Raw genomic sequence first — 25432 nt, 5'->3', positions numbered from 1 at the left:
TCCTGCTGTTCAGTCTCCTGTTTAAAAATCAAATACAGCTGGGCAGTACAAGAACAGCCCTTCTCCAAGACCTGAGGAAGACAAAACTTAGCTGTTTTCCTCCTTTCAAGGAGGAGGAATTCATTGATGTGATCAATGTGTCTATTCATCAATTTGTACAGCTGTAAAAAAAAATCCATATACAAGTACAGGTTGACATAACTTAAGCTGGTGTCAGAGCACATATTCTGGTGGACTTCTACCCCTGTGTGTTTCTTCTTGTCAGACCTGCTCTTCTCTAATTTTGGAAGACCAGGTACCTCTCTCTAGAAGTCAGACTTTAGTTCAACCATAAGAACTCACATAAAGAACAAGCTCTTTCCTTCTCTTTCTTTCTTACCTTTCCCTTGATTCTTACCATTGGTGAAGACAGATTGATCCAACCTACTTAGTACCCACTTGCTGAAATGAGTAACCGTGGCTTTGTCTCCTTGCTGATCCAGTTTTAAATGGTTGGTACAATACAGCAAAGAGCTTTATCTTTGATCTACCCCTTAACCTGTACTAGTCACACTTTCCTGGAAAAGGCATGTTTGCTTTCTGCAGCAACCCTTCCACTCCTGTAACAGGAGGAACACCTGACTTCCAGCCTTTCAGCTGCAGTTTGTTCTACCTCTAGCAGCTGTTGTTTTCCAAACTCATTACTGAATTATCCTTAAGCTGCTTTCCACAGCAGTGTGTTCTTGTCATGCACATCAAGGTTTTATTTTTCAAAGACAGACAATCATCTATTAACTACTTTTCACTGGAATATGGTTTAATCCTCTCAGGAACAAGATGGCATTTTTTGCCTAAGATAACTACCTGAAAAAAACCTTCAAGCTTCCTCTACAATCTGAGAACAGCAGGACAACGCTGTGAGGGCCAGTTAACTGCAAGGCAGAGAATGGAAAAGCGCAGTCATCTGTCTTCACAGTCACCTCGTTAGCTTTATTGCTGTATTCTGCATGAACTTTAAGTACTTTCTCACAGAGCAGCAACAACACTTTGTAATCAACAGGTTTTCCTCAGGGATTACCAGAACACAGCCAGCTTTAATGTCAGCTGTTTATTAGAGGCAGTCTCCAGCTGTACAGATGGTAGCTTTTTAACATCCACAGTCCAAAGCCTGTCCCAAAACACAAAAAGGATGAGGAATAACACCACAGGTGATGAGCATTGCATTACTTGCAGTGTTTACATACAGAGTCAGCTTGATATTTAAGTAGTTCATTAAAGATAGCTGGAAAGGAATTAAATCTGGCATAGGTTTTAAGTCCCAGGAGGTCCAAGAGAGGTCTTGCTCAAGTTGTGAAAGTCTTGTACCTGCTGCGCTGCCTCCAGGAAGCAGCACTCCTCTCTCTGCAGCCCTCCAGTAGCTGAGCCAAGCTGGTTCAGCAGGCTGCAGCTACCTGGCAGGAGCCAGCTTGTGCAGGTAGTGGTGTGGAAGAGACTGTTGGTGTAGCCCATGCTGTGTTTGAAGTTGCCAAGAAGATCAAACAGGACAGCTTCCAGCTTGCTCCAACAAGGACAACGTACGCTTGCCAAGCAGGTCCTGTATCAGAATGCTCTGGAGTGCTTAGCAGTGCTGCAGCACCTCCCAAAAGCTGTCCCTTCAGTAATTTCACCTCTCACGGAAGCCTCCTGGCGTCAAGGCAGCGGTTGCTCCTAGTTGTCCAGGGAGGAAGGCAAAAGGGACAGCTAGTCACGGTCACTATCGCTGTCACTGTCACTATTGCTGCTGTCGCTGTCTGACTTGATACTCTCCAATGTCTTCCTGCAGATGTGAAACAGTCAGTAATCAGTCACCTGATTGTGGCTTTTGCTTGAAAAGAGATAGCCAAAACACAGAGGAAACCCCCTCCAAAGAGAACATTATGGGCTCTCTGATGCCTATTACCCTCAAAGGACAGGTCCACCCAGCATTTGGTGGAAGCACACCCACCTCTTTTTGGAAAAGAAGACGACCTGAGTTGCCCAGAAAGTGGCAGGCTAACTGTCAAGGGTGCTGGACTTTGATTTCTTCATTCCCTTGGACCAGACCAGTGGCTCCAAACTGTGGTCTCTCAAGGCTAAGCCCATTGTCTGAGCTTGACTGCATCAGCTCAGAAACGAACCACAGTGGCTGGCCAGAAGATTGACCATGAGCCTCAAAAAACCTGTGAACCACACGCAGGGCCGTCCTGTAGCACCTCCCTGCTTTTACTAGCCTGCAGTCAGTGTCTTTTAGGTGGCCAGACCCAGCTAGGAAAAGATTCTGGGAAAGAAAGGTGATAGCTGATCTGAGCAGTGGATAAGGCTAACCCCATCGCAGAAAGTTACCCTCCCCACTAGGTGGGATGGATACAGCATGGAATCAAAACCTGAGGGGCCATTTTGGGGGTGTGAATTGACCAGAGTCAACACAACGGCACATCATTCTGAAGCCAGTTCTCTGCCACCTTGGTGGAGAAGCCCTTCCGCAGGAACTACCCCTCCAACACCCTACTATACCTTCAGCAGTAATGTGAAGTGCTCCAACTTACTTCTGCTTTTCAGAGAGAACAAATTCCTCCTCCGTTCTGCTTTTAAGCCTTTGAGATGAAGGAAGACCAAGGGATGCTGCCAGCTTTACCAGTTTAATTGCCTCATCTGGGCAATTGGTTTGTTTAGCACAGTTCAAGAACTCATCCATCACCTGGTCACTGCAAAAGCAAAGGCAAAGAGTGACTGTTCATGGGGACCTAGGTGAGGTGGCCATTAACTTACAGCAGGTGCTTTAGAGAAGGAGAGGAGGTGACAGATTTTCAGATCACTCAACCAGCCCAATTCTGCTCCTGCCAGGAATTCCATGTCAGCCTTCACCCCATACCAACATGGTGCGCTTGGGAACTCCTGTCCTAGCAGAAAGCAATACTTCTCTTTGCACAAAAACAGTGAGCAGCAGCTCACCGCTGAAGATAAGAACCCCACCTTAGCAGTAGCCCAAATAACCTTCCCCTCTTTACAGTCCCCGCATCAGGCCCTTACCCTGTTTTACGTGGCTGGCAGAGGTAAAGGAACAGCATAACAGCACTTTAAATCAAAGGCAGGCGTCTCACTGCCAGAGGCTGCTGTGCTGTCTGTGGGCACTGGGAACCACTGCTCTGCCAGCTCTATTTCATGTCGAAGTGCTGGCTCTGCTCCTTCCTTACCTGTGACAGCTGCTGGAGACACCTCTCTTGCCTTTAGGCAGGGAAACAAGTAAGTGTTCACAGCTGGTGCCACAGGGAGCTTGGCAGAGAAAGGAAGGCAGGGGACAGTTCAGCCAGAAAAGCCTCTGATCCATTTGGTAACAGCAGGGAAACCACTTTATTTCTCTTTACGTTCATGACCCATGGCAGCCACAAACCAACAGCTACACCACCATTTCAGAAGGAGAATTCTTATCCTTTCCCTATTCCCTGAATTAAGACGGGCTTTTAACGCAGCTTGGCAGTGTCAAGGCTCCCTTGGGCCACACTAGCGGCAGTCTGCAGAAAAGGGCAAGCAGAGAGTGCCACTAACAGCGGCCTTTGGTACCACACACCCTTGTGGTGTTCACTTAGGCGAGCTCCAAGCATTTAATTTTATTTAAAAAATGCCCAAACAAAATACATTACTATTCCCTGAAAGTTGTTTTCTACCTCAGAATCTTCCCCCTAAAATCCTGAGGAAAGCTAACTGTTGTAGCCTGACAGGGTACCACATAAGATTTAGGATCTGACTTGATAAACTTGTCTTCAGAAATGCAGACACCTCAGAAGCATCTAAGCTTGGTTAATAGCATATTAGAATTTTTCTGAGCACATGGGAAATGACATGTTCTTAAGAGTCCTGCTTAGACTGATCCCTAATGCCAAGTTCATCAGTGGCACTGTTCTCCATGTGCCAGAGCTACATTCAATGACATCTCAAGAATCAACCACTTACTTAAACCCCCCCTTTGCATCTTCAACGTTTTTTGAGACAGAAAGGTCTTGGAACTTATCAGTTGGATGAACAAAGACCTGTGTTCGCAGGGACAGAGGCACATTCACACACACACACATTCATGCTTCAGAAGTAACAATATAATATGGACCACTATTGTCAGTTTTAAGTTGGACTAGATGACCTTTGAAGGTCCCAAACTATTCTATGATTCTACAACAGAAATGCAACATCTCAGCCAAAGGGGAAGCTCAGTACCTAAAGTCAGAACCTAAAAGTACTCACGTGGGAATCCTATTGATTTGCTGGAAACGCTCCATCATGTTCCTGTTCAGAAGAAAACAAAGTAATAATTAAAAAAAAAACAAACACACCGCAAAACACAGTAACAGACAGATATTAAATCTCTTGGATAAGCCCCCAATGAAACATAGGGCAAGCTCAATTTCATGAAACGATCTTCCCCACAGATCTGAAACAGATCCCATGCCATATTCTCGCAGATGCAATGTGTACCAGCTAACATCATTGATTAGTTTAACACAAAATATCTTAACCAGTGCAGAAAAAATAAAAAGTGTAGCTGGCGGCAAGTTTACTTTAAAATATTACGTATTTTTAGAAGGGTACTTGCCACTTCTTTTTTTCAAATGAATCAGTGCAAAGAGAACATCTGTATTTAACAGAAAATAGCTCAGAACCTTAAATTGGAAGCTAGATATTTTAACCAGTATTTCAAGTTGACAGCAAGTAGGACAGTAAATTCTAGCTAGTGGAGAGTTCTAAAAATATTCTCTTTAGGGTTTTAATTAGGGTTAATTCTAATTAAGAGTTTAATTAAACCCTAATTAATCTCATTAGCAGTTTGAATTCCAAAGAGTTCTAACAATTAGAAAATGGGAAGCTGTAGGAAATCAGCAGTGCTTAGTGAAGTGATAATCAAACCTACCTTGCCATAAGCAGCTGCACAATGCTCTAAGCCAGTTGCTACATTAACTCCTAAGCCATTTTTAAGACAGACAACTGTAACTTGTTGCCAAGAATGAACACTAAAATTAAGAAAAAACCCCATCACATTCCCAGCAGGATTTATCCCCTCCCTTTGCCTGCACTAGCATTCCAAAGCAACTGGTCATTAGCTTTTCATTTTTGTGATTAAGCCTTGAGTTACAGTGACAGCAAGCCAAGAGCTCATGACGGCCACACACGTACCAAGCGTCCTGGGTTCTCCCAGCCCTGGAAAACAACAGAGCGACATGGCTCAGTGCACTGGCTGTCCATTCTAGCGGGGTCTGCTCCCTCCCGGTTTGCTCATGGACAGCTTTGATGTCTTCAGCACACTTGGCAAATGCCAGCTGAATCTGTGAAAAGATTGTGCTATTAATCCCAAAACCTCTAGAATTAACATAACCTTTTCAGAGCAATTCCTCCTACAGATCCTATAGGTCTGCCCCATATATGATTTAAATTTGTGAATTAACAGTGGTTACTCCTGGCAGAAAAATCTCACTTCTGTCAGGACAATTGTCCCCACTAGGCATGCTCCAAGACTGCTTTGCAGGGACAGCTGTAGAGAGACCTCTGCAGTATGCGTAAGCCTTTAACCCTCCTCAGCTTGAGAAGCCAGTGACTGCAATAACACCTTTGGCAAAAATCCCTGAATTCTGCCATGTGCTTCCCCAGAGATATGGCTGGCTGGACTGGATTACTCTTCCAAATTCTGATAAGGAAGTGATTCTCTTCTGTGTTAATCTGAGGTTTCTCTATAGGCTGAAGACAATCCAAAGGGCTTAGCAGGCCTGGATAAGGTCACATAGATCTGGAAATCTGTAGTGGCATATTCACTGGAATTGGACCTCTAAGACCGGCCAGGGACAATAATACAGCACTTCAATACAGTCTGTATGCTGCATACACTGTATGCTGAACACATATGTTCATATGCATATGTGAAATGGGGAGACACCTCCACTTTTTCACTGAGCTTCTGTACCGGTTTTGGCTAGGACAGAGTTTATTTTCTTCATAGTAGCTAGTACGCTGCTATGTTCTGGATTTGTGATGAAAAGTGTGTTGGTAACACAGAGATGTTTTTGTTACTGCTGAGCAGTGCTTACACAGAGCCAAGGCCTTTTCTGCTCCTCCCCCCACCCCACCAGTGAGGAGCTGGGGGGGCACAAGGAGTTGGGAGGGGACACAGCCGGGACAGCTGACCCCAACTGACCCAAGGGATATTCCAGACCATAGGACATCATGCTCAGCATATAAAGCTGGGGGAAGAAGGAGGAAGGGGGGACATTCAGAGTGATGGCGTTTGTCTTCCCAACTAGCTGTTACTTAGCGTGCTGGAGCCCTGCTTTCCTGGAGATGGCTGAACACCTGCCTGCCCATGGGAAGTGGGGAATGAATTCCTGGTTTTGCTTTGCTTGCGTGCGCAGCTTTTGCTTTACCTATTAAACTGTCTTTATCTCAGCCCACAAGTTTTTGCATTTTCACCGTTCTGATTCTTTCCACCATCCCACTGGGGAGGAGTGAGCGAGCAGCTGTGTGGTTAGCTGTTTACCGGGGTTAAACCACAACACCTTCCTTACCTCATCAGGGTGCTGCTCCCTGCTCATCAAAGACAAGAGCTCTTCCAACAGGTCTTGTCTCCTATTAAACCCCAGCTGTTTCATATCTGTTTAGAGAAAGGCAGTAGTTAGTAGGTTTGACCAGTACCCCCTGCTCCCAGCTCCTAGTAATAAGGTTACCATAACCAACACCATTTTGTAAGACAAACAGCCATTCTCTATGACCAAGTGGATCACGTATTAGTTCCCTTTCCTCTCATTATAAGGCCCTGAAGGTCCTGTGCACCAAGTAGATGAACCAAACAGATTTCTTCTTCCCCTCCCTGCCAACCTCAAGTCGGCGCCAGGCTGACCACTCCGCTCAAGAGCCTTCAAGGTCCCAGGCACCCGGCCAGCCCGGTGTGGATGATGACCCCGTCACAGAACAGGAAGGGTATCAGCACACAGAGCAGTGTTTATAAAATCAAGCAGTTACAGATCCTAAGTGGGAACTTGGACCCGAACTGCTGCTGGACAGAGAGACCCTTGCCCCACCAGTGGCCAGGGACACCTCCACCATCGGCTACCTCCTCCAAGAATTAAGTGGTGACTCGTATTCTTTTATATGTTTTTCAAGGCTAGGTTATGATTTTTATGTTGATACAACAAGACAAGTACTAAGATTTGACACGATCTGCAGAGGGTCCAGGTGATTAGAAACCATAAGCTAAGCGGTGCTATAAAATTCTGTACTATGCTACTTAAAAAACTGTACTACACTGATTCTGCTTATAGAAATCCTGTGCAATTCTGATTATAAGTTCTATGCTAAGCTAATCATAAAATCCTGTTAAGAAAATAATGCTTTAATTGCAACTACAAATTAGTGCTGTCATCATTCTGGCAAGGATCCCTACAAGAACCTGTCTGTCCCCTCAGTGTTGGGTGACAGTAGGATATCTATACTGGTGAAATCTTTCTCTCTTCCTTTTTCTCTCTCTGTGTTCTTCTCTTTTTCCTTTTCCTTCTCCACAATTCCTATACCTCATCCATTTCAAGATATAAACCGTTCACCAAGTCTGAGATTAAGAGTAGATCCAGCCACCCCTAGACCCTTCTCTGAGGAGGAGTCTGGAAAGCAAGGGGGCCTGCTCTGAACCTCATGACTCAACAGGAGGGATCTCCTTATTCCCTGAATTGATGTCTATGGTTACACGGTTTACAGAAGTAGTCTTATGCCAATTCCTGTTGTGAGAAACCCTGCCACCTACTACCATGCCTCCCCAGTTCCTTTTGCTTCTGTCATAAATAAAATCTTTAACTGATCATTTGGTGTCATTTCACCTTAATTTAGCCCGAGGGAATTTCGAATTACACACGACTCCCTGGTCTGTCCAGTCTGGGTCGTGACACCATGATCTCTCAGATAGCCTGTGCAATCGGTTCTGCCTTTCTCTAATACAACAGCCCCCTCACTGCATGAAGAAATAACATCCCTCATGCCAAAGCATCTTATCATGGCTATTCTGAGCGCTGGGAAGTTTCCCAGCTACCTCCCACTTCGTGTTGCTCCTGACTCCTATCAAACAAACTGCCTATGTAGCCATGTGGCTATCACTAACCTTCCCAGACTGAAGGGATCACTTCCAAGTGGTTGGCTGCATCCAGTGCTTGAAGGAGGTCCAATATATTTTTAGGAGTTGGATAGAAGAGCTGATGAAGGAAGAGAATCATTTCAGTAAACTGTAGCTGTTCCATTTCTCCATGCTGAAGATTTGAAGCTTGCTTACCCTAACACATACTCACCGAAGGGGACATTTCTTTGTACCATTTCAACACAACATCAATTTGTTCCATCATACACAACAATGAAAAGAATTTTGACCTAGAGGAGGGGAAAAATGTTCTAATTCAGTAACGATTAGATCAACCAAACCATACAGAAACACCAGCAAATGATGGTGTTCTGATCAGATTTCTATTGCAGATCAGGGAAGTTTCACTGTATGATTGCAATACTCCATATGATTAAAAAAGCAGTAGCATTTTTTATAAGGGAACTTAATGCTGACACTAGGTAATTGGCAGAATTAATTAGAAGTTAGACCACTGCATTTTAAAATCTTGAAAAAATGCAATCTCTCTGTCCAATGCCAGGTATGAGGTATCTGAAACTGTCTCAAATGCAACCTCTGGTTAAGAACCACTTTAAGAAGTGAATGAAATTAACCTTGTTACTTGTGCAAGTTTGCGATCCAAGCCTGGGACCTTCATCCAATGCACTGACTAGGAAAAATGTCCCTACACCAAGAAATTAGTTTCCATTAATTTCCCTTGATTTATTTACAGGCTAAGGTAAAATCACATGAATCAACCCACCCCTGAAACTGCATCTTACTTTGATGATAATTATTTTTCATGAATTTACTGGAGCATCTCTAGTTCCAATGCCTAAATAAGGCTTTTCTTTAAATCAGTATGCTACAAGTATTTAAATACGTAGTGACTGCAGCACTTAATGACATTCGTAAAGATGTTTCAGATGCCATCATTACAGTATCAAATGGTGGAACTACACGGGAGTTTCCTGCCTAAATACACCTGCTGCACTGCAACCTCTCTCTACAACATCATGCAGAGAGGTAGGTCTGACCTGTACGCTGTTTTGTTGTTACCTCCTAAGCTGCCATCCTAAGTGGGCAACAGGATTGTAGAAAATACAGCTGGTTGGTATAGTTGTTGGAGGGGTGTTAAGCTAAAATGATGCTCCAAGACACTTTAATTCAGTTCAGGCAAGGCCACAAACTGAAAATAAATCCTAAGCTATCACTGTTTTAAATTAAGAGGAACCTAATTCCCAAACTGCACATACAATAACCAGCTGGTGTTCAACAAAGCATCTTTCTGCGCAATGTTCGAATCCCAGTTTGTATTCAAATTGACAACAATACACAAGGCACTGAATGTAAGCCGCATGTCACTCACCAATAGGCATTTAACCTATCCATGTCGATGAATTTCCAGTTGTCTCCCTTCTCCATTGCCTTATTTAACTGATAGGCAAGCTTGATATCCCTAAGATCACAGCACTGCAATAAACGAGTTAGATTTTAAAGCTACCAAATGTATCACCTGATACATCCCTGTCAGACTCACTTTCACAGAGGTATGAAGAGTAATGAGCTGACAGCAAACATTTTTAACGGGATGCAATTCAATGCAGCAACTGCCTAGGCATTTTTTATTTAGTCGAGACAAACATCCAACTCTCCCAGTGGGTGAAAGCTTTAACCTAAACAGACACTTTCTGGTGTGCAGACCATCTGACCGCTGCAGCATCACTAGAAGGAGGAGGTAGGGCACAGAAGACAGAGACTTATGCAGCCATCTTTAGCAAGAGATGCATGTATCACAGGCATGCAAGTTACCAGTTTAGGACGTATCAAGCAAAGAACTGCAGAATTATGGAGGAGAATTACAGGAGGTGGTGAACACAGGTGAAAAAGGGGAAGATGTTGAAAGCTAAACCTTGTATGACAGGCTGGAAAACTCACAGGCAATTCTGAAACAGCTGGAGGGCTCGAAAGGATTGCGATTGCAGGGAAGAGGTACTTACCGCTTGCATAGCAGTGGTAAAAAAGTTGGCTGAAAGGGAGAAAATGGAGTCTGTTAGCTTCAAACTTTCAAGGAGACATAGAGCAGCTCATTAACCCAGCCTCCCAGAGGACAGACGAGACATGTTCGATTACAAAGCTGAATTCGTAGCTCAGTTTAACAACATAGCAGGGATCTTCACTTTATACGTAGAGACTTTGGTGTGTTATGAGTTTCGCTAGCCAATGTTCCAGAGACAACTATACTGCCGTGCTTTTAGAGACAGATTTAAGCAGATGATCTGTTTGACTTTAGGCAGTTTTACAAAAGCTACATCCTCTTGTTTGATGCAAGACAGCATTATTTGTCTAACAGGCAGGCTACAAAAAAAGGCAGCCATGTCACTTCACCTTCTCCATTAACTCTAGTGGAAGAGAAAACATGCAACAGAGACAGGTGTTCAGACAGGTTACCCACCTCTTTAGTACACCCCAGAGCTGCCCAAGAACATAGAACTGCCCCCTGAAAATGTCTCCTTCCTGTTTTGTGAGGCTTTGACTCTGGTTTCTGTAACTGACATTTCAAAGTGACATGGAGACTGATGCTGCCTGAGGGAGGCAAAGAAAGCCAGAGTGGGACAAAGGATATAAACTATTGTGCTCAGCAGCTCATTTCATTTGTGCAGTGTGAATTTTGGATAGGTGTTTTTGGTTTTTTGAAGGAAACGTAAGGGCACTGGATGCTATCAGAGACTGAAACAATAGCTAGTTGTGGGTAGCAAAATGGTGGGAAGAACTGCAAGGCAATTTACTTAAAACCACTACATTCAATACACTCCCCTTTCCCTTGCAAGACTTAATAAATTAACTAAATACTTTTAAGTGTAGAAAAAACATTTTTGTGTTATTTGGGTGTTCAGTATACACTTCAGCTACAGCCTAGAGAATCCTCTGGGCCAAGGAAAGGCCTTGCAGGGAACACAGAGGTTTCTGAAGGTAAGAGTCCATTCACATGCAACAACACACTAAGGAAAAAGAAGGCTCAGTTTTGTTCAAAGTGTCAATCTGGATTCTGCGAAAGCAGCTACCAAAAGAGCATAAGGATCCCACAGTGAAGAAGAGCAGAAAATGTCTACATACGCACCTTGCTTAGACAAGGTGGCTTCGATCTAGTCTTATGTGAGTAATCCCACTCTCTCTCTCAAACCACTGTGTAGAAAAGCTCATTCAACTCCCATGATTCAGGCAAGGCCTTTATCTGCGTGCCCATCATCACTGCCTTTGCTAACAGTGGTATTTCTGTAAAGAGTGTGAAGGAGCAGAGCAGGTATAGTCATTGTCTACACGTCTGGCAGCAGCTTAGAGCCAGAGAAAGAAACAGTATAAAACATAGCAGGGCAGAAGCAAAAATAGGTGTACAACATTCTGACTATGTCCAGGCTTCTTTCCAAGGACAAAAAAAAAATAATAATGCCTTAAGCCTCATTGTTTCTAAGACTAATTGTATCAGACATAAAACTAATGATTAGAGATTGCTTTAGATGTGATTAATAGAATGCAGGTGCTTATAGAACAATATGCATAAGCTGCCTATTTGTCCCATGTGTAGCCCTCACCATGGCTGGCTTAAAATCCAGTCAAGCTGAATCAACAGAAGGATCATACATCTTAGACCTAAGACATAGGAGTAAGTGATTAACTTTAGAGCAAGATAAATTAACAGAATAACCTGAGTGATTTTCAGAAATTCAAAGGTGATCTTTGATGTGTAAGAAGATAAGTGACTGTGGTGACCGGAGACTTTCTGCCTACGACCACTAATTTCAGAAGAAACCGGGACACAAGAATTGATGAGAGATGATGATGAATGATAATGACATGGGAACCGAGATCAAATGAAAAATTACAAAGACTTTGGACTGGGATAATAGGTGGTAAAAAGGTACATAAGACTGAGAAATTTTTAGAAGCTGACATTCACTGCGGTGGTGGCCCAACTCTGAGTTGTTAACAAAGTAAATCTAGAGAAACCCATGACTGAAAATTCTTTAACATAGGATAACTTAATACACTACTCCAACATAATAATCTCATAATCTATCTTTGTCCTTTAAATGGCCCAAAAAAATCAACTCCTTACTGTTTTCCTGAAGCATGCACTGTGATAGCTTCTTCATCCTATCATATACAGGACTGTCAGCTGCTTAAAGAGTGGCTTCTAACACTTATTGACACCATGCTGTACACAGCACAGCTACAGACCCCTCTGTCGCACTCATCTTCAGATTGAAGCTGCGTCTACTTCTGTATGTACAGAAAGGCTACGAATGTCCTAGGGCAAAGCTGTGTACATACAAATGGCAAAAACAGCAAGTGAGACATGCGATGTTCAGAATCTACCCCTTCTACAGACCCAAGCTTCCGTTTTGCATGAAGTTTTATTTCATGCAATTTTCTGAAAAGGATTAGGAAGACCTAGAACAGGAACTCACACCACACTGAAACAAAAACCTGGTCTTCACCAGACGTGTATCATTTCATGAACCTGCTAGCAGATGTTCCTCCTTAAACTAGTCTTGTAAATAGCCTTGTGTTTTCTGTTGTATGGGGCTCAAACGCTCATTCATATGGGTTACACTCCTACTTCCACACAGAAGCCAGTGCACCAATGCACAGCACAACTTCCTGGCACTGGAATTTTTTCTTCTTTGTGCCCAAAAAGTATGAGAAGGGACTGATACAAGCAAGCTGCACACATTCTTCCTAGCTGGGCAGAACTACCTGAAATTCACAGGTACCTTTTCACCCAAGCTTAAACAATGCAGATTGTCAGACATATTGAAGTCCATACCATCATCAGGGTCCTGGGGAGTGAAACTCCTCTTTTGGATGTCATCTAGCACCTCAGAGATGATGCCTGATGGGCAGAGATCAGCTGCAGGACAAAGAGACAAGAAACATCACATCTCAGTTGTGCTAAGCACTTCCATTAGTGAAAAGTGTCAGCCTGCAAATATAATATGGAAATGGAAACAAGCAACATGATTTCAAACAAGTGTCATGATTCTCCTATCTGTGCCCCTACTCATGGTGTTCCACACCAGCTGCAATTTTATTTGCTCTAAAATTTGCCCTACTATTGCCAGATTTCCAGAGCCTAACAGGGCAGATTCAGAAAGATAAAAGTACTTTCTAGCAAGTAATCCAACAGGCCTGGAAGTTTGTCTGTTACAAGGCTGCACTGGGAAAAGCAAAGCATTCCATAAACAAAAAAATATTTTAAAAAAGGAAACAAACAAGAAAAAAAAACCAGGAACCAAACCCAGAGAGACTCCAGAGCAGTTCCTCCACATGTTAAAACACAAGGACTGCAGTTATGACTACTGTGTCTACTGTCTTCCCATGCCCACAGATTTTTGGCTAAAGGATTTCCAACAGTTAGGCTCCTGCCTTCTAACACAGCTATATTTCAAGACAGCTCCAATGCACAGAACTGTTGCAGAAAACCAGAATCCCTGTGCAATTTCTTCCCTGTGAGTGGCACAGTCTATGAAATCACATGCGTTGTCGTCAGATCCAGCCTCCACAGAGACTGAGTAGCATTTGCTCTTTAGCTTTATCAACTTGTGGCCACAAACGGAAAGGAAATGGGCTTTCTTTACAGTTCTGCCCATTCTCAAAACACAAGGACTCTTCCCTCCCTGTAAGAGGTTACGATCCTCTGTAGCTTTTTCTTCACCCAAGTAGAATCAGATGGCACAGGTAACATTAGGGTTGCACACATAAGAAGTTGTCTTCTAATCCATAGATCAACTGCCTTCACCCATCACATCTGGAAAGCATTTAAAGCAGGTGTTAAAGAGGACACATTCATGGACAAGTTGATATTGCACGTACCGCCTCTATAAAATATAAAGAGAAGATGATCATACGTTGCAAGGCTAGGCTCTGAAAAGCAAAAACACTGAAGTTACTTCGACATTCTCAGCTGAGCTTTACGCCTCAGCTCTAATTCACAGTCTCCAGCCCTTCCAGTCAGACAGCATGCATAAATTTACTCTATCATTTCTCTCCCCGTCCACCCTAATGCTCGACCAGACTTCACGTACAACTGGGAGAGATGGTATCTGAGGGTGGACCACCAGCTGAAGCACCATATTGCTATGGGGCAAACAGCCGAGATTCCCTGCTCTAAATTAAAAGCAAAAATATTTCATAACTAGTTTTCCATTCTGCTCACGAACCTATCTTTAGTGTATCAGCAAGCATGTCACTAGCACAAAGCATACTCTACAAGGCATCAAATCAGCTATGCCAGCATTCCCTGTTCTTGCAATGTTTATTTGACATCAAAAAGCATCATCTAGATCAAAACCTTTTTTTCCTGTAGACATGCAGATATATAGACCTGAACTGGCTTGGGTGGCTTATGAAGTAAATCTCCTTGATCTATGGGAAGCTAACAGACTCAGCTGACTTCTGCAAATATATATTCATATTATTCACTATTTCTACAGCAGTGCTACAATAAGGACCCAGTTGAGAAAGAGCCTATGGGCCAGGACACACTCCCCCATTGCACACACAAACCTGTCCTTGAGTAGCTAGAGGTTAACTACAAGTAAAAATCTAATGATAAACATGCTCCTAACCTAAAAGACTACAGCATCAGAATGCTTCATTATTTGACCTAAGGGGCTAAGTGCACCCACTATATTGTAATTAGTAATCAACACTGAACAAAGACTGAAAATGATGATTCCATTTGAAATCCACAGGCACTAGCTTGCTGAGTGGCCATGGCTTAGTACTTACACATTTTTATTACTCAGTTCTCTTTCAAAAGGAAACAAATAGTGAAGTCAAGAACACAGTGAAAAATGTTTTTTTCCACAAGCCCCAGACTTCTTCCCTGCAACTAGGAATCACCGTGTTGTTTGCTGCTGAACTCTGAAGTTAACTATTCTGGAGGTGGCACTGGAATACAATAACCATTCTGGTTCTCTTACCTATATCAAGTGCTTCCATTTCCTTTATTACCAATGGAGACATACTTCTGCCTACACCACCACATCTTCTCAGAGTCTTCAGTACAGCATTAAAAGTTAGCAGATTTGGTTGCACTTCCTGCTGAGCCATGTGATTCAGAAAGACCTTAAACGAAATCCCCAAATCCTTAGGGCTTCACACGTTATGGATCACAGTTCAGCTTTCAGGCAGGTATACATGCATTTCCTCAATCTAAACCTTCTCACCCCCTTCAAATGAATGACTCTACCTCAACTGACCATTTATTAAGGGAGTACCATCTAATTTTTAATTAATTTGACCAAAAAACAAGACTACAAAATTACATCAGATTAGATTTTGGAGAATTGTGTCTAGAACATCAAGGAAATTTTTAAATTTATATGCTATTTTTCCTTACTGATGTTATATCATTAAAACCGGAGCCTCTAATGTTACCCCTCAAAATTCCATTTCCATGACACCATCATGAATTACAATTCAAAGAATTTTTATCTAAAATTGTTTGTTTGATCTCCCAACATAATTTCCCAATTTCTTTCTGTCCAGGCAGTTCTTGGAATAGGTACATTCTCAAAAGGCAAACCATTCTGCAAGGGCAAGGTTGGATTTTGTACATTTTCCACTCAATAGTTAGCCTGTATGTTTAAACTAGTGTACTTCCTTTGCAGCAGATATTAGTATCTTCATACAAAGCTCTAGTTTTTAGTCTTCTAACAACAGCAAAACTCTAATGATAAAGCAGAACCAGCCCCTACCCTCTTACCACTTCCCCACCTCTTTTGCTCTACCTCCTTACCTTGGCTAATTCCCATCTTTCTATGAACCTCTCCTTTAGATATGGGACTGCTGTAATCAGTGCATTGAAGGTGTGTACATCAGCTGGAAAACGTAAGATAAGTCATTTTAACTGACAATTATATTCTACAGAAAACAGTTTCTTCTAACATGGCTCAGTTTTTGGCAAAGTCTCATGCAAACCTGTTTCCAGTGAGCCGGCCACATGCCAGCAGCACTGAAATAAACAGTTTGCATTCAGCTCCCATGATCTAGCTGAGGTCCGTACCCCTGCGCCAATCATCATTGCCATGAAACAAATATTCATATACCAAACAACGGTCTTCTGTTGCTTAGAAAACCACAATGCAAAAACCAGGAGACACTTACCCTTGTGTCTTTCATTCAGCAAGTCTATGTACATGTCATAAGCTTTAGCAAAAGCCCTATGCTGCAAAAAAACAAAAAAAATAAACAATCTCTATGACTGTGTGAGATATCACAAGCTGAAAAAAGTCCTCCCAGCACTGAAGTATAACTTTACCTTCACCATCCCACGGATCATTGTGCAATAGGAGTGTGCATTCCTCTCTGGCATTATCTTAAATATCCTTGCAGCATTGTTGTTCTCCCTAGAATCAATGAATAAGCTGAAAGTTAAAGAACTTAATAAAAGGTAACTTTAGGAAAAGAATTCAATGTGCAGAACAAAATAATGAGCTGTACTCCCAAGGGCTGACATTCAAATATATTACTTGTGATATTTTGAGCTATTCTACAATCACTTACTAGATTTCTATCAACACTTTAAAAGACTAGCAAACACAGATGTATTTAACAAGTAACACTTGCAAGTATGGGCTGCTAAAAAGTCTTGAAGGCTGTTTTATAATAACAATGCATGTGCACAACCCACTGAATATGGGAATATTGGCAACATTTTCTATACCTCCATCTAGAGCCTGATGACTGTGAACCTCTTTGGAACTGCCTCTTTGGAGCCTTCTGCTCTGAAGCCTGCACCTGGTGAGATTTTTGCAGAAGTAAGTTTCCCAGAGTTCAAAGTTATGATTAAACATCAAATGACGTGATCTGGTTAACAACAGCAGCAATTTATATGCTACCAAAGGTATTTTTTAATGGGTTACATTAAAATAATTTCTATTATGATGTTCAGGAAGCAGTAACTAGATTAAGAATACTGTTTATGTTATTAAACATACTAACAAGGTAAATTATATGTATTTGTGGAGTTGGTGGGAATCATTAGACTATAGCAAATACTCTGTAAAACCCTTTCTCCCTCAAAAGTCTTCCCAGGGACAGGTATTGTGCAACGTATCTACTACTGTACCCTGTGACCTGATACTCTGAGGTCACACAAGGAGCCCTCTACTTCATTGAAATCTAGTTAATACAGTTCAGACTGGAAGAAAATTAACAAGCTGATCTACACTAGAGGTACTAGAGGTCTTTTTTGCAGGCAACTATAAAAACAAGGCCGTCAGTGAGAACAGTTATTTAAACGCAGTTCAGCAGAACTAAGCCAAGACAGGGTTCCAGCTACTAAGTTCAGCTTTATGGAAACTACTTTTGCTACTAGGTCAGACACAGGATTTTTATAGCCGCTGTATCTCTTGGGAATGTTGACTGCATCTGACCACCTCACACCATCTCTCAGGCAGGTAGTCACAGCACAAAAATCTTGACATCATGTTGATACACTCCCTCTACATACAAAAGAAAGAAAGAGAGATCAACAGGTTTTTCATACCCCTGGTTCTTCCAAATCCTCTTTTTGTTCTTCTTTTTCCGGAGTAGATTCTCCATCTCCATAGAAGCATAACAAATCTAAAAGGCTGTTTGTGGTCTCCAGAGATACAGGGGTACCTATAGACAATGAGGATGTACAACAGTCACAGAGAAAGTAAAGAACACACCATTCTACAGCCATATCAGAAAACTTTCAAACACCCAGTTAATGCCACTTTGTTCTCTTTCAACATAAAGGTGTTCTCTAGCAAGTCTGTAAAACCTGGGTGTCATACTAATACTTCCACAAACCCATTCATAGCAGGAGACAATTTTAACACTGAACTAGAGTATCTGTTTTTCTACTGAAGCCACTGAAAGGGTAGAGTTTTCCTAACCAAGTGGGAGAGGGAAGCGGCAGCTGGCAGCCAAAACTGTGAAGCAGCACAAGCCCAACACAACATCCAAAATTCCTAGTGCTTTTCATAACTACTCCTAGGATACACCCTGCTGTGAAGACCACTTTATGTGTTTCCCCTTCCATGAAACAGATTTGAACCCTACACAAGAAAAGAACTACTTGATGGAATCATCTCCTTTTCATCTTGTAGCAGATATGAGAAGGTCTCACCTTCCCGGTTAAGTTTTCCTCCTTCAGAGGCTGTGGCAGTTACAGTTTTCTGTTGCCTCCTCCTCGTTCACCCACGAGAGAGATAAGGTCCACATTAAGAACTGAGAAAGACTCATTTATTGAGGGCAAGTCCACAGAAGGGGCACTCAGCTGGTATGCTATACTAGTCCAAGACACCAGCAAAGTGCTCAGCACAGATGTAGCTTATACCAACCAATATGCTATCACACAAAGGCCTTTGCAGGCAGAATGGTATCACCCAGTCACACAGCATCTGCCCACAACAGGCCCTGCTCTACTGCATCATAGTTATTCTACTTTGGAAGAGAAGAAAAAAACCTCAACACCTTATCATCTGCTTCTTGATCAGGAAACCATCTGTTCTCTGTATCACCAGTGTGACATGTCAGACAAGCAGTGGATAAGGAGGGCCCAATGATTCTGGAGAACCACCTCACCAGACCAGAGTCAGTTGTGAAAGGTAGCGACATAGTCATGAAACTGTCTCCATAGCCTGTGCCAGCTACTAAAATATTTTTGGCACAATTTAAGTAGAGCTCCACCACAGAATCTGGCAGGTGACCACATACCTGCTTGTACAAGCTGATCGAACAGGTCCACAGAATCTTTCACCCTTCTGAGGTGGATACGCTCTTTTAGAGCTTCCTCATTCACTCCTTCAATCTGAGGTGTAAGAGTCTCAGGCATCAAGCACTAAAAGCAAAGACTGCAAGTTAGACACAAGCTCAAACCTCCTCTAAACCATCACTAAAACACTAACCAAATATCCTTACCCTTCATCCAGTACACCGCTTTGATAATCTCCCGACCCTCCCAGTCTAAGAATAGCAGTCCTTTTGGTGATGAAGGACCACACATCCTGATCTCTCTTTCGTGCTAGTAAGTCAACATCTGAACAACATTTCTTTTCTTACTTTTATCTAAAGAACCTGATATGATATTGAATTCCTAAGGAAAAACGTTCACTTCAGAAACAAAATGGAAATACAATACTGCTTTCATAGCTGCCTGTAGAATAGTTAACAATATTATCCTTTTATGTTAGTTTCGGACCAGTCTGACAGTTGATTTCATGACCTGACAAAGCACAAATACAATGAAAATGAAAAGCAAAAAGCTTACTGGTATGTTGGGCTCTGCAAAAGTCTTGTCAAAATATTGAGGAAATTGCTTAATAATGTATTTTGCAGCATTTCTCCCAGACTCCTTCGACAATGAAAACAGACGCTGCATAGGAATGAGAGAGAACAAGAACAACACAATTAAAAGGCTGAGAGTGAGGAAAAACATTTTCCATAACACTGAGCATTCCGATGAGATCAAATTAAATTCATGCTTCGTTTTCAGCTCTTAGTAAAAACACACACAGGAGACAACATTCCAGATAAACATCCTGGTATTTATGCCAATATAAGAATGTCTATTCTTTAAATGAGACTGTAATTTACTTCCTTGTTACTTAGTCAAGGGACAAAGTTCTGTTCCAGACATCTGAAATGCTGCACTACTACCTCAAGCTCAAAAGCACCTGTCTTTTTTAGAATTACAGCACTCAGAAGTTTCTCTCCCTGACTGTCATTTCCAAAACTACCACCTGATTCCCGTTCACCTCTTTTCCTCAGGTTCTGAAGTCAGACCCTCCTTTGCTGTTTCTTTTAAAACTCTTCACATTTTACAGCTGCCTTCAGCTTCTCAACAGCTTCACCTCTGGTATGCAGAGCTGAAGTTCTATCATAGCCGCATCACTGATCTGCCATGACATATCTCAGGTACCAGACTTTTTGCACTACAGTCTAATTAACATCACACACAGCAGTTCCTTCTTGTCCTCATTTCCAGTTCTGCTTTCTCCTGCCTCAGCCTCATGCTCTTTAATCCTATGCAAAGATAACATCAGGGGAAGACTCCTTTCCTTCTTCCTTTCTGTTATCATCTCGGTACTACTATTTCCATAAGCTTAAGTTACCAAATACCTGCTCTGTGGTAAACTAAAATTCCTGGAGCTTGGCCAGGACAGTAAACTGATAACACGTAGTCCATGTAGTAACACACACACAAATGACCTTGTGTATTTTAAGTCATACATTTAATTCAAATTTAACTAAACTGTAAGCACAAAATCTCAACACTTGCAGTACCACATAATCACAGCCTATATCCAAGGTATGTAAACACAGTTTTAACAGGTTGAATGCCTCAGAATTACTGTTGGTAGTTATTTGATGGACTAAGAACGTGGAGAAACGGAACAACTCAGCAGGTAAGCCACTAAATTGCAGGAATGTTAACAGAGCTGTGTCAGCTGGAAGGTCCCTACAAGGGCAGGAAGGAGAGAGAACTTTGTGTGTGCAAGGTGCATTTGTCCAGAGAAACGCTACAGTCATTATGCATTCAGAAATACACAGAGGAGAAAATTCTGAATGAAATCTGATACTTCATTTTCTTTTGTAATTGAAACTAGGCTCCAATTAGGTAAGGGCTTTCATAGCCTAGACGAAGGGAGGGAGGGGAGAAGCTATCAAGGATTTGAAAGGAAATACTTACAGAATTGGCTGCATTTCTTGGCATAAGAAAAGGGTCATCCTGGAACATATAATGAGCAGCAGTAGGATCCTGTAGAAAGCAGAACCCAGGATTGAAACATTTATAGTTATGTACACAGGTATGCTGTAGGCATATCACACCGCCTCATGGAATTTAAGGCACAATGAACACTTCCATCATAACCGCCACCCGATGCCCATTTTACAAGAGTTCCTCTTGTTCAAAAGGGTTTAGCCTGTTTGGAAACAGTTTAAAAAGCATTTCCATTATACACACACATGCAGGCTAACATAGTGACAACAAAAGGGTCCTTACTATAACCTGGCAAGCAATAAGTGCCCTGCAAAGCAAGTAGGACCCCAACCATAACAGTCTCAGGGGAGCTGGGGGGACTTGCAGGATCAGATTCAATTTCCAGAACTCAAGACAGACAGGATTAAAGAATGGCATCACAGCATTTACAGTTGTTGCCTAGCAAGAGTAGACACTCATTGTTCTTTGCAAGACTTGCTTTCTGGACTGAGATTGGGAAGAGGCAGTCTGGATTGGGAAGATGAATTGGTAAAGGAACGTGCTCCTGGTGTCCGCAAAAGCCTTATCAAAGTATTAGAGCTTTTGCTGATAGTTGCAGCTCTCTCTTAGCACTAGAATAAGGCTTTAGGAACACAGCAAAACATGTTAAGCAAAAGTGAAAACCCCATAAAAAAACGATGTAAAAGTCCCATCTTTCATTTATGGCCAAAGTAGAAATAAGAATCTCCAGAGTGCAAGGCTATTGCATGAGATGGACAACTTGACCTATTTCCGTGATCACCAGAATTACTTACCCTGTTCACAGTAGAAGCCAATGTTTGAAGAACTGCCAGCTTATCCCTAAACATAAAGGAGTTTTCATTAATACTCGGTTGCAGACTTTGAATGTATGCATTGCATTGTATGGAGAACAAGCACAGGATTATTCTGGCCCGTAAGGATTTTCAGTTCTAGGAAATAAATGTTTTTTGCTGCACTTAGGAAATATCACTTTTTGCAAAGGGAGGGAAATTTAACTGCAAAAATGGTCACAGTTCTGGAACAACCACAGGAAAAAGAAAAGACTTTGAGGAAGACCAGAAAACCATGTGTATTTCCTGCTACCAATCCTGCCTTATTATACATTATCAAAGAAAGTACATAGGGAAGGGACACAGGAAGAATTCCCTAGAATGCTCCTCTCAGAGCCCCCCCAACTCTGAGGGATGGATACACGAATTCCTCTCTAAGACAAGTCTTGGGAGGAAAAAAAATACCGAAACAAAACCAGATTTCTCAGGACTCCTGTGCCTGTGGATCCTTAAGACTTTGGTTGTGTTTCAAGCAAACAAGGAAAGGCCAGTGAAAGTGTTTAGGTGAAGGTGGTCTTATTTTATGTTTACATACAGACAGCATTTGACTATAAACTTAGTTTTTGCTGTCATGCAAATTCATCTTAAGTGCTTCCAACAAAACAGCTTTTGTTCAGCTGCATTATATCTAAACAGGATTTATTCAACCAGCTATCAATGGTCAAGTTTATTTTGCTTAAAGAAGCACACCCACATGCAGAGAGCCAAATGAACTTCATTTTACAGACTTCTCACTAATGTGATCTTTTACAAAGAAACAGAACTATGCTTAAAAATGCAGTCCTTATAGCTGTTTTTAAAATAAAGGTCAGGAATGAATATTAAAGAATATTCCCAGAGCTCCCAGTCAGCAGGAAAGCCACTAGTGGCACTTTAAATCCAGAAATACAGCAACCTGAATTTTCTTTTTCAACTTTGGTGGACAGACTACATTTAGCTGTCTAACAATGATTTTCTTCCAGGTCGAGAGATATTTCAGTAGTAAACACTCACCAGGTTTTCTTTCGGGGGAGCAGAATTTCTTCTTGAGTAACTGTGAAAAACAACATTAAAATAGTTATTAGAAACAAACAGATGCCCAAAGAAAATCTTGACCTCATGAAAATTCATGATTTAAGCTGATCCAGCTGAAAGTATTAAAGCAAAGATTTTAAAACCACAGTCTGATGTAGGCCACAATTTACCGGAATGGTAATAGACAAGGCTGCCAGGGAGCTTAAGTGTCTTGTGTCAAGACAGGATCAGGGCCCTATGGTCAACAAACCTCAGAAAGACTGTACCCAATGTACCCTCAAAGAGATTACCCATCCAAGCTTCTTCAATCATCCTTATCCTGTATCTTCTCGCTTGAGCCCCAACCTTTACCAGTCCCTTGGTTTCCCACTTTTAGTCCCCCAGTTTCAAGTTTGCTGTCTCTGCACATTTGGCTTCTCCAGTTCAGCCTGCCTGAATACTGCAGCACAGTGCCCTCTCAAGTTCCTGCTCTGATGGCCTGACACCAACTGTTCAGTTCCTTCCGCCCCACAGATTAATCTGCCCAGCTTTCCAGAGAGCAAAAAAAAGACAAGACAATACCAAAAGAAGAAGCTATAGGTCGTCAGTAAAGCATCTTAGCAAATTCATTCACAGAGGAGCACGTGGGACCTCCTGATTACAACCTCCAGAGCCAGGGTCTGCAGAGGCGCTTTCCCACTGCTTCTGTGTTGATACTTCCATGAGCTGTTACTGACTGGCAGGAACTTGTTCCAATGTGCAGCACAGCTACAAGCATCCCAGTTTACTTTTCTCACAAAACTCATCACAGAAATATGGTAAGGAGTACAAAGAAGCACGAATGTGAAGGAAACTGTCACCATCAAGGTGGAAAGCTCCTTATTTTTATAGTTTATTCCATTTCAAAGAGCAACTGGACAGCTCATGGAACTGGACAACTCAGTTCATGCTCTTGGAGCACAGAGCTGGTTGGTGGTGAGGGTAATCAAGTTAAGCCCAAAAATCTCTGCACAGTGAACACGGGGCAAAAGAAAATCCAAGAAGGGGAAAGAGGGCGTTCATGTTGTCTTTATCTTCTGACACACTATGTTGTTTGGAGATTAAAGAAACATATGCAAGAAACTAGTAATTAAGACATCATACCTTCTGAATTGTCCACAGTCTTCCCAAGAGCTGTACTACTAGAAGAGCACCTATAAACCAATCAGAGTTTTGCATTTATGGTAGTCACATCAATATAGCAAAAGCAGATTAATGAAAGTTTGTAATACAGGTCAGAATTAATTAAAACATTAGAGGTGAAAAGTAACTGGAAATGTTGCACTGTTACTAACTCCAAATTATTATCTTAAAACTTATATTTGATGTTTCTCTTAAAGTGCTAATTTCAAGAGACAAGAAGTTATACACAGAAAATCGTATTACATAAAATTTGTAATTCTTTATTTTTGGGGATGTGATGGCTTTAAAGTAGTTTTCACAAATCACTGCATCCTAGAAAGAAAATTCTGCACACAAATCAGAAAAGACACTTTTGTGTTTTAGAGGCAGGATCTAGCTGAAAGCAGTACCTTTTTCTAAAATATTTTAGACCTGAGTAGTGTTTACACAAGCAGAAGACCTGAGCTGGGATGCAGGGAAATTAGCCCTGCTTAGTTCCAGATGCCCAGTCTCTACAGAGCTGCAGACAGGACATTCACATAACCACAGTGGTAGAAGGCACATCCACATAAACTTGTTTCTGCTGTGTATCGCAAAGCAGCTGCTCTGTGCTCAGTCCAGAGTCACAGGACACTGCTCCAGGTCTTTCTTACAATTGTTCACATTTTATTGCTTTTAACACAAATTGAAGATTACATTAAATTACTTTTTTTTTTCCTCATGAAGCAATCGAACACCGAAGTCTTATTGTAACTGTGGCATTCACACGTGCTTCCGCGCTGACCTTGACCCCGAGGGAGATGCTGTTCACATACATTCACACCCCCGTGCTTTACAATGATATTGCATAGTTGTAGCTGTTCCTATATGCCACACAAATTTATTAGCTATGATTTTACCATCCCTGATGTGAGTTATATTTTGCCTATAAAGAATACCCAGAGCAGCGAGATCTTTTCACTTGAGGCAAACCCTGAAGACAACCTCCCCCCTTCACCTGCTTTCTCGTGAGACTCCGCTCTAGGAATCACTTAACAGCTCCACCTCACTCCCGGGGCCGCTCCGAGCCGCAAACCCCACCAGAAATCGGGGAAAAACCCCAGGAAGAGCCGCTCCCCCTCCGCGGACCACGCCATGCCGCCGCGGCCCTGCCCGCCTCAGCCCGCCCGAGACACCAGCGCGCATGCGCAGAGCGGGCCCTTTCCTGCGCAGCCCCTACTGCGCCTGCGCGGCCTCTCGCACCTCAACTCCCCACACACGCACCCCCCCCAACCTCCCTTGATTCCTTCACGCCGCTACCGCCGCCGGGCCCTTCTCTTCCCTCTGCTGCGGGAACGGCAGAGCCTTACCGGTAGTTTTCTCGCCTCCCTCCCAGGAAGCAGCACCGCCTGCTCAGCGATACCACTTGCTGCCAGGAGCTGCCCCCCAGCCGCCGCGCCGCCATGCCGGCACCCGCGCACCGCCCTCCCGGAAGGAGGACGGTACCACTTCCGCGGGGTGGGTAGGGGGGCCTGCCCCTCCGCGGCAGTGGTACCGCCCGGGACCGCGTGG

The 25432-nt window shown here is 42.6% G+C and overlaps 1 protein-coding gene across 4 annotated transcripts; it reads right to left on the bottom strand.

Annotated features, from left to right (window-relative positions):
- Positions 1-67: 67 nt before the first annotated feature.
- PTCD3 (pentatricopeptide repeat domain 3) lies at positions 68-25325 on the bottom strand. 4 transcript variants are annotated; one of them, XR_775027.1, is made up of 25 exons: positions 25231-25325; positions 23864-23913; positions 22721-22760; positions 21671-21716; positions 20844-20912; positions 19422-19526; positions 18869-18992; positions 17670-17785; positions 16845-16918; positions 16440-16527; positions 16286-16346; positions 15918-16000; positions 15100-15244; positions 13988-14038; positions 12942-13025; positions 10114-10142; positions 9483-9586; positions 8304-8382; positions 8120-8210; positions 6540-6625; positions 5161-5309; positions 4234-4275; positions 2544-2702; positions 844-1795; positions 68-161 (listed from the first exon to the last, which is right to left on the bottom strand). XR_775027.1 is itself a non-coding variant. In XM_010577698.1 (24 exons), the coding sequence occupies exons 1-24, from the start codon at positions 25323-25325 to the stop codon at positions 1720-1722; spliced, it is 2046 nt and encodes a 681-aa protein (XP_010576000.1). In that variant the 3' UTR covers positions 595-1719. The 4 variants fall into 4 exon arrangements, 1 of the variants encoding a protein (XP_010576000.1); XR_775028.1 differs by having other exon boundaries at positions 1345-1795; XR_775029.1 differs by lacking the exon at positions 25231-25325 and adding an exon at positions 24962-25020.
- Between the last annotated feature and the right edge of the window lie 107 nt (positions 25326-25432).

This window comes from Haliaeetus leucocephalus, unplaced genomic scaffold (genome assembly GCF_000737465.1).
Source record: "Haliaeetus leucocephalus isolate CR32 unplaced genomic scaffold, Haliaeetus_leucocephalus-4.0 Scaffold51, whole genome shotgun sequence".
NCBI lineage: Eukaryota > Metazoa > Chordata > Aves > Accipitriformes > Accipitridae > Haliaeetus > Haliaeetus leucocephalus.
This window is presented reverse-complemented; position numbering and strand designations above follow the sequence as displayed.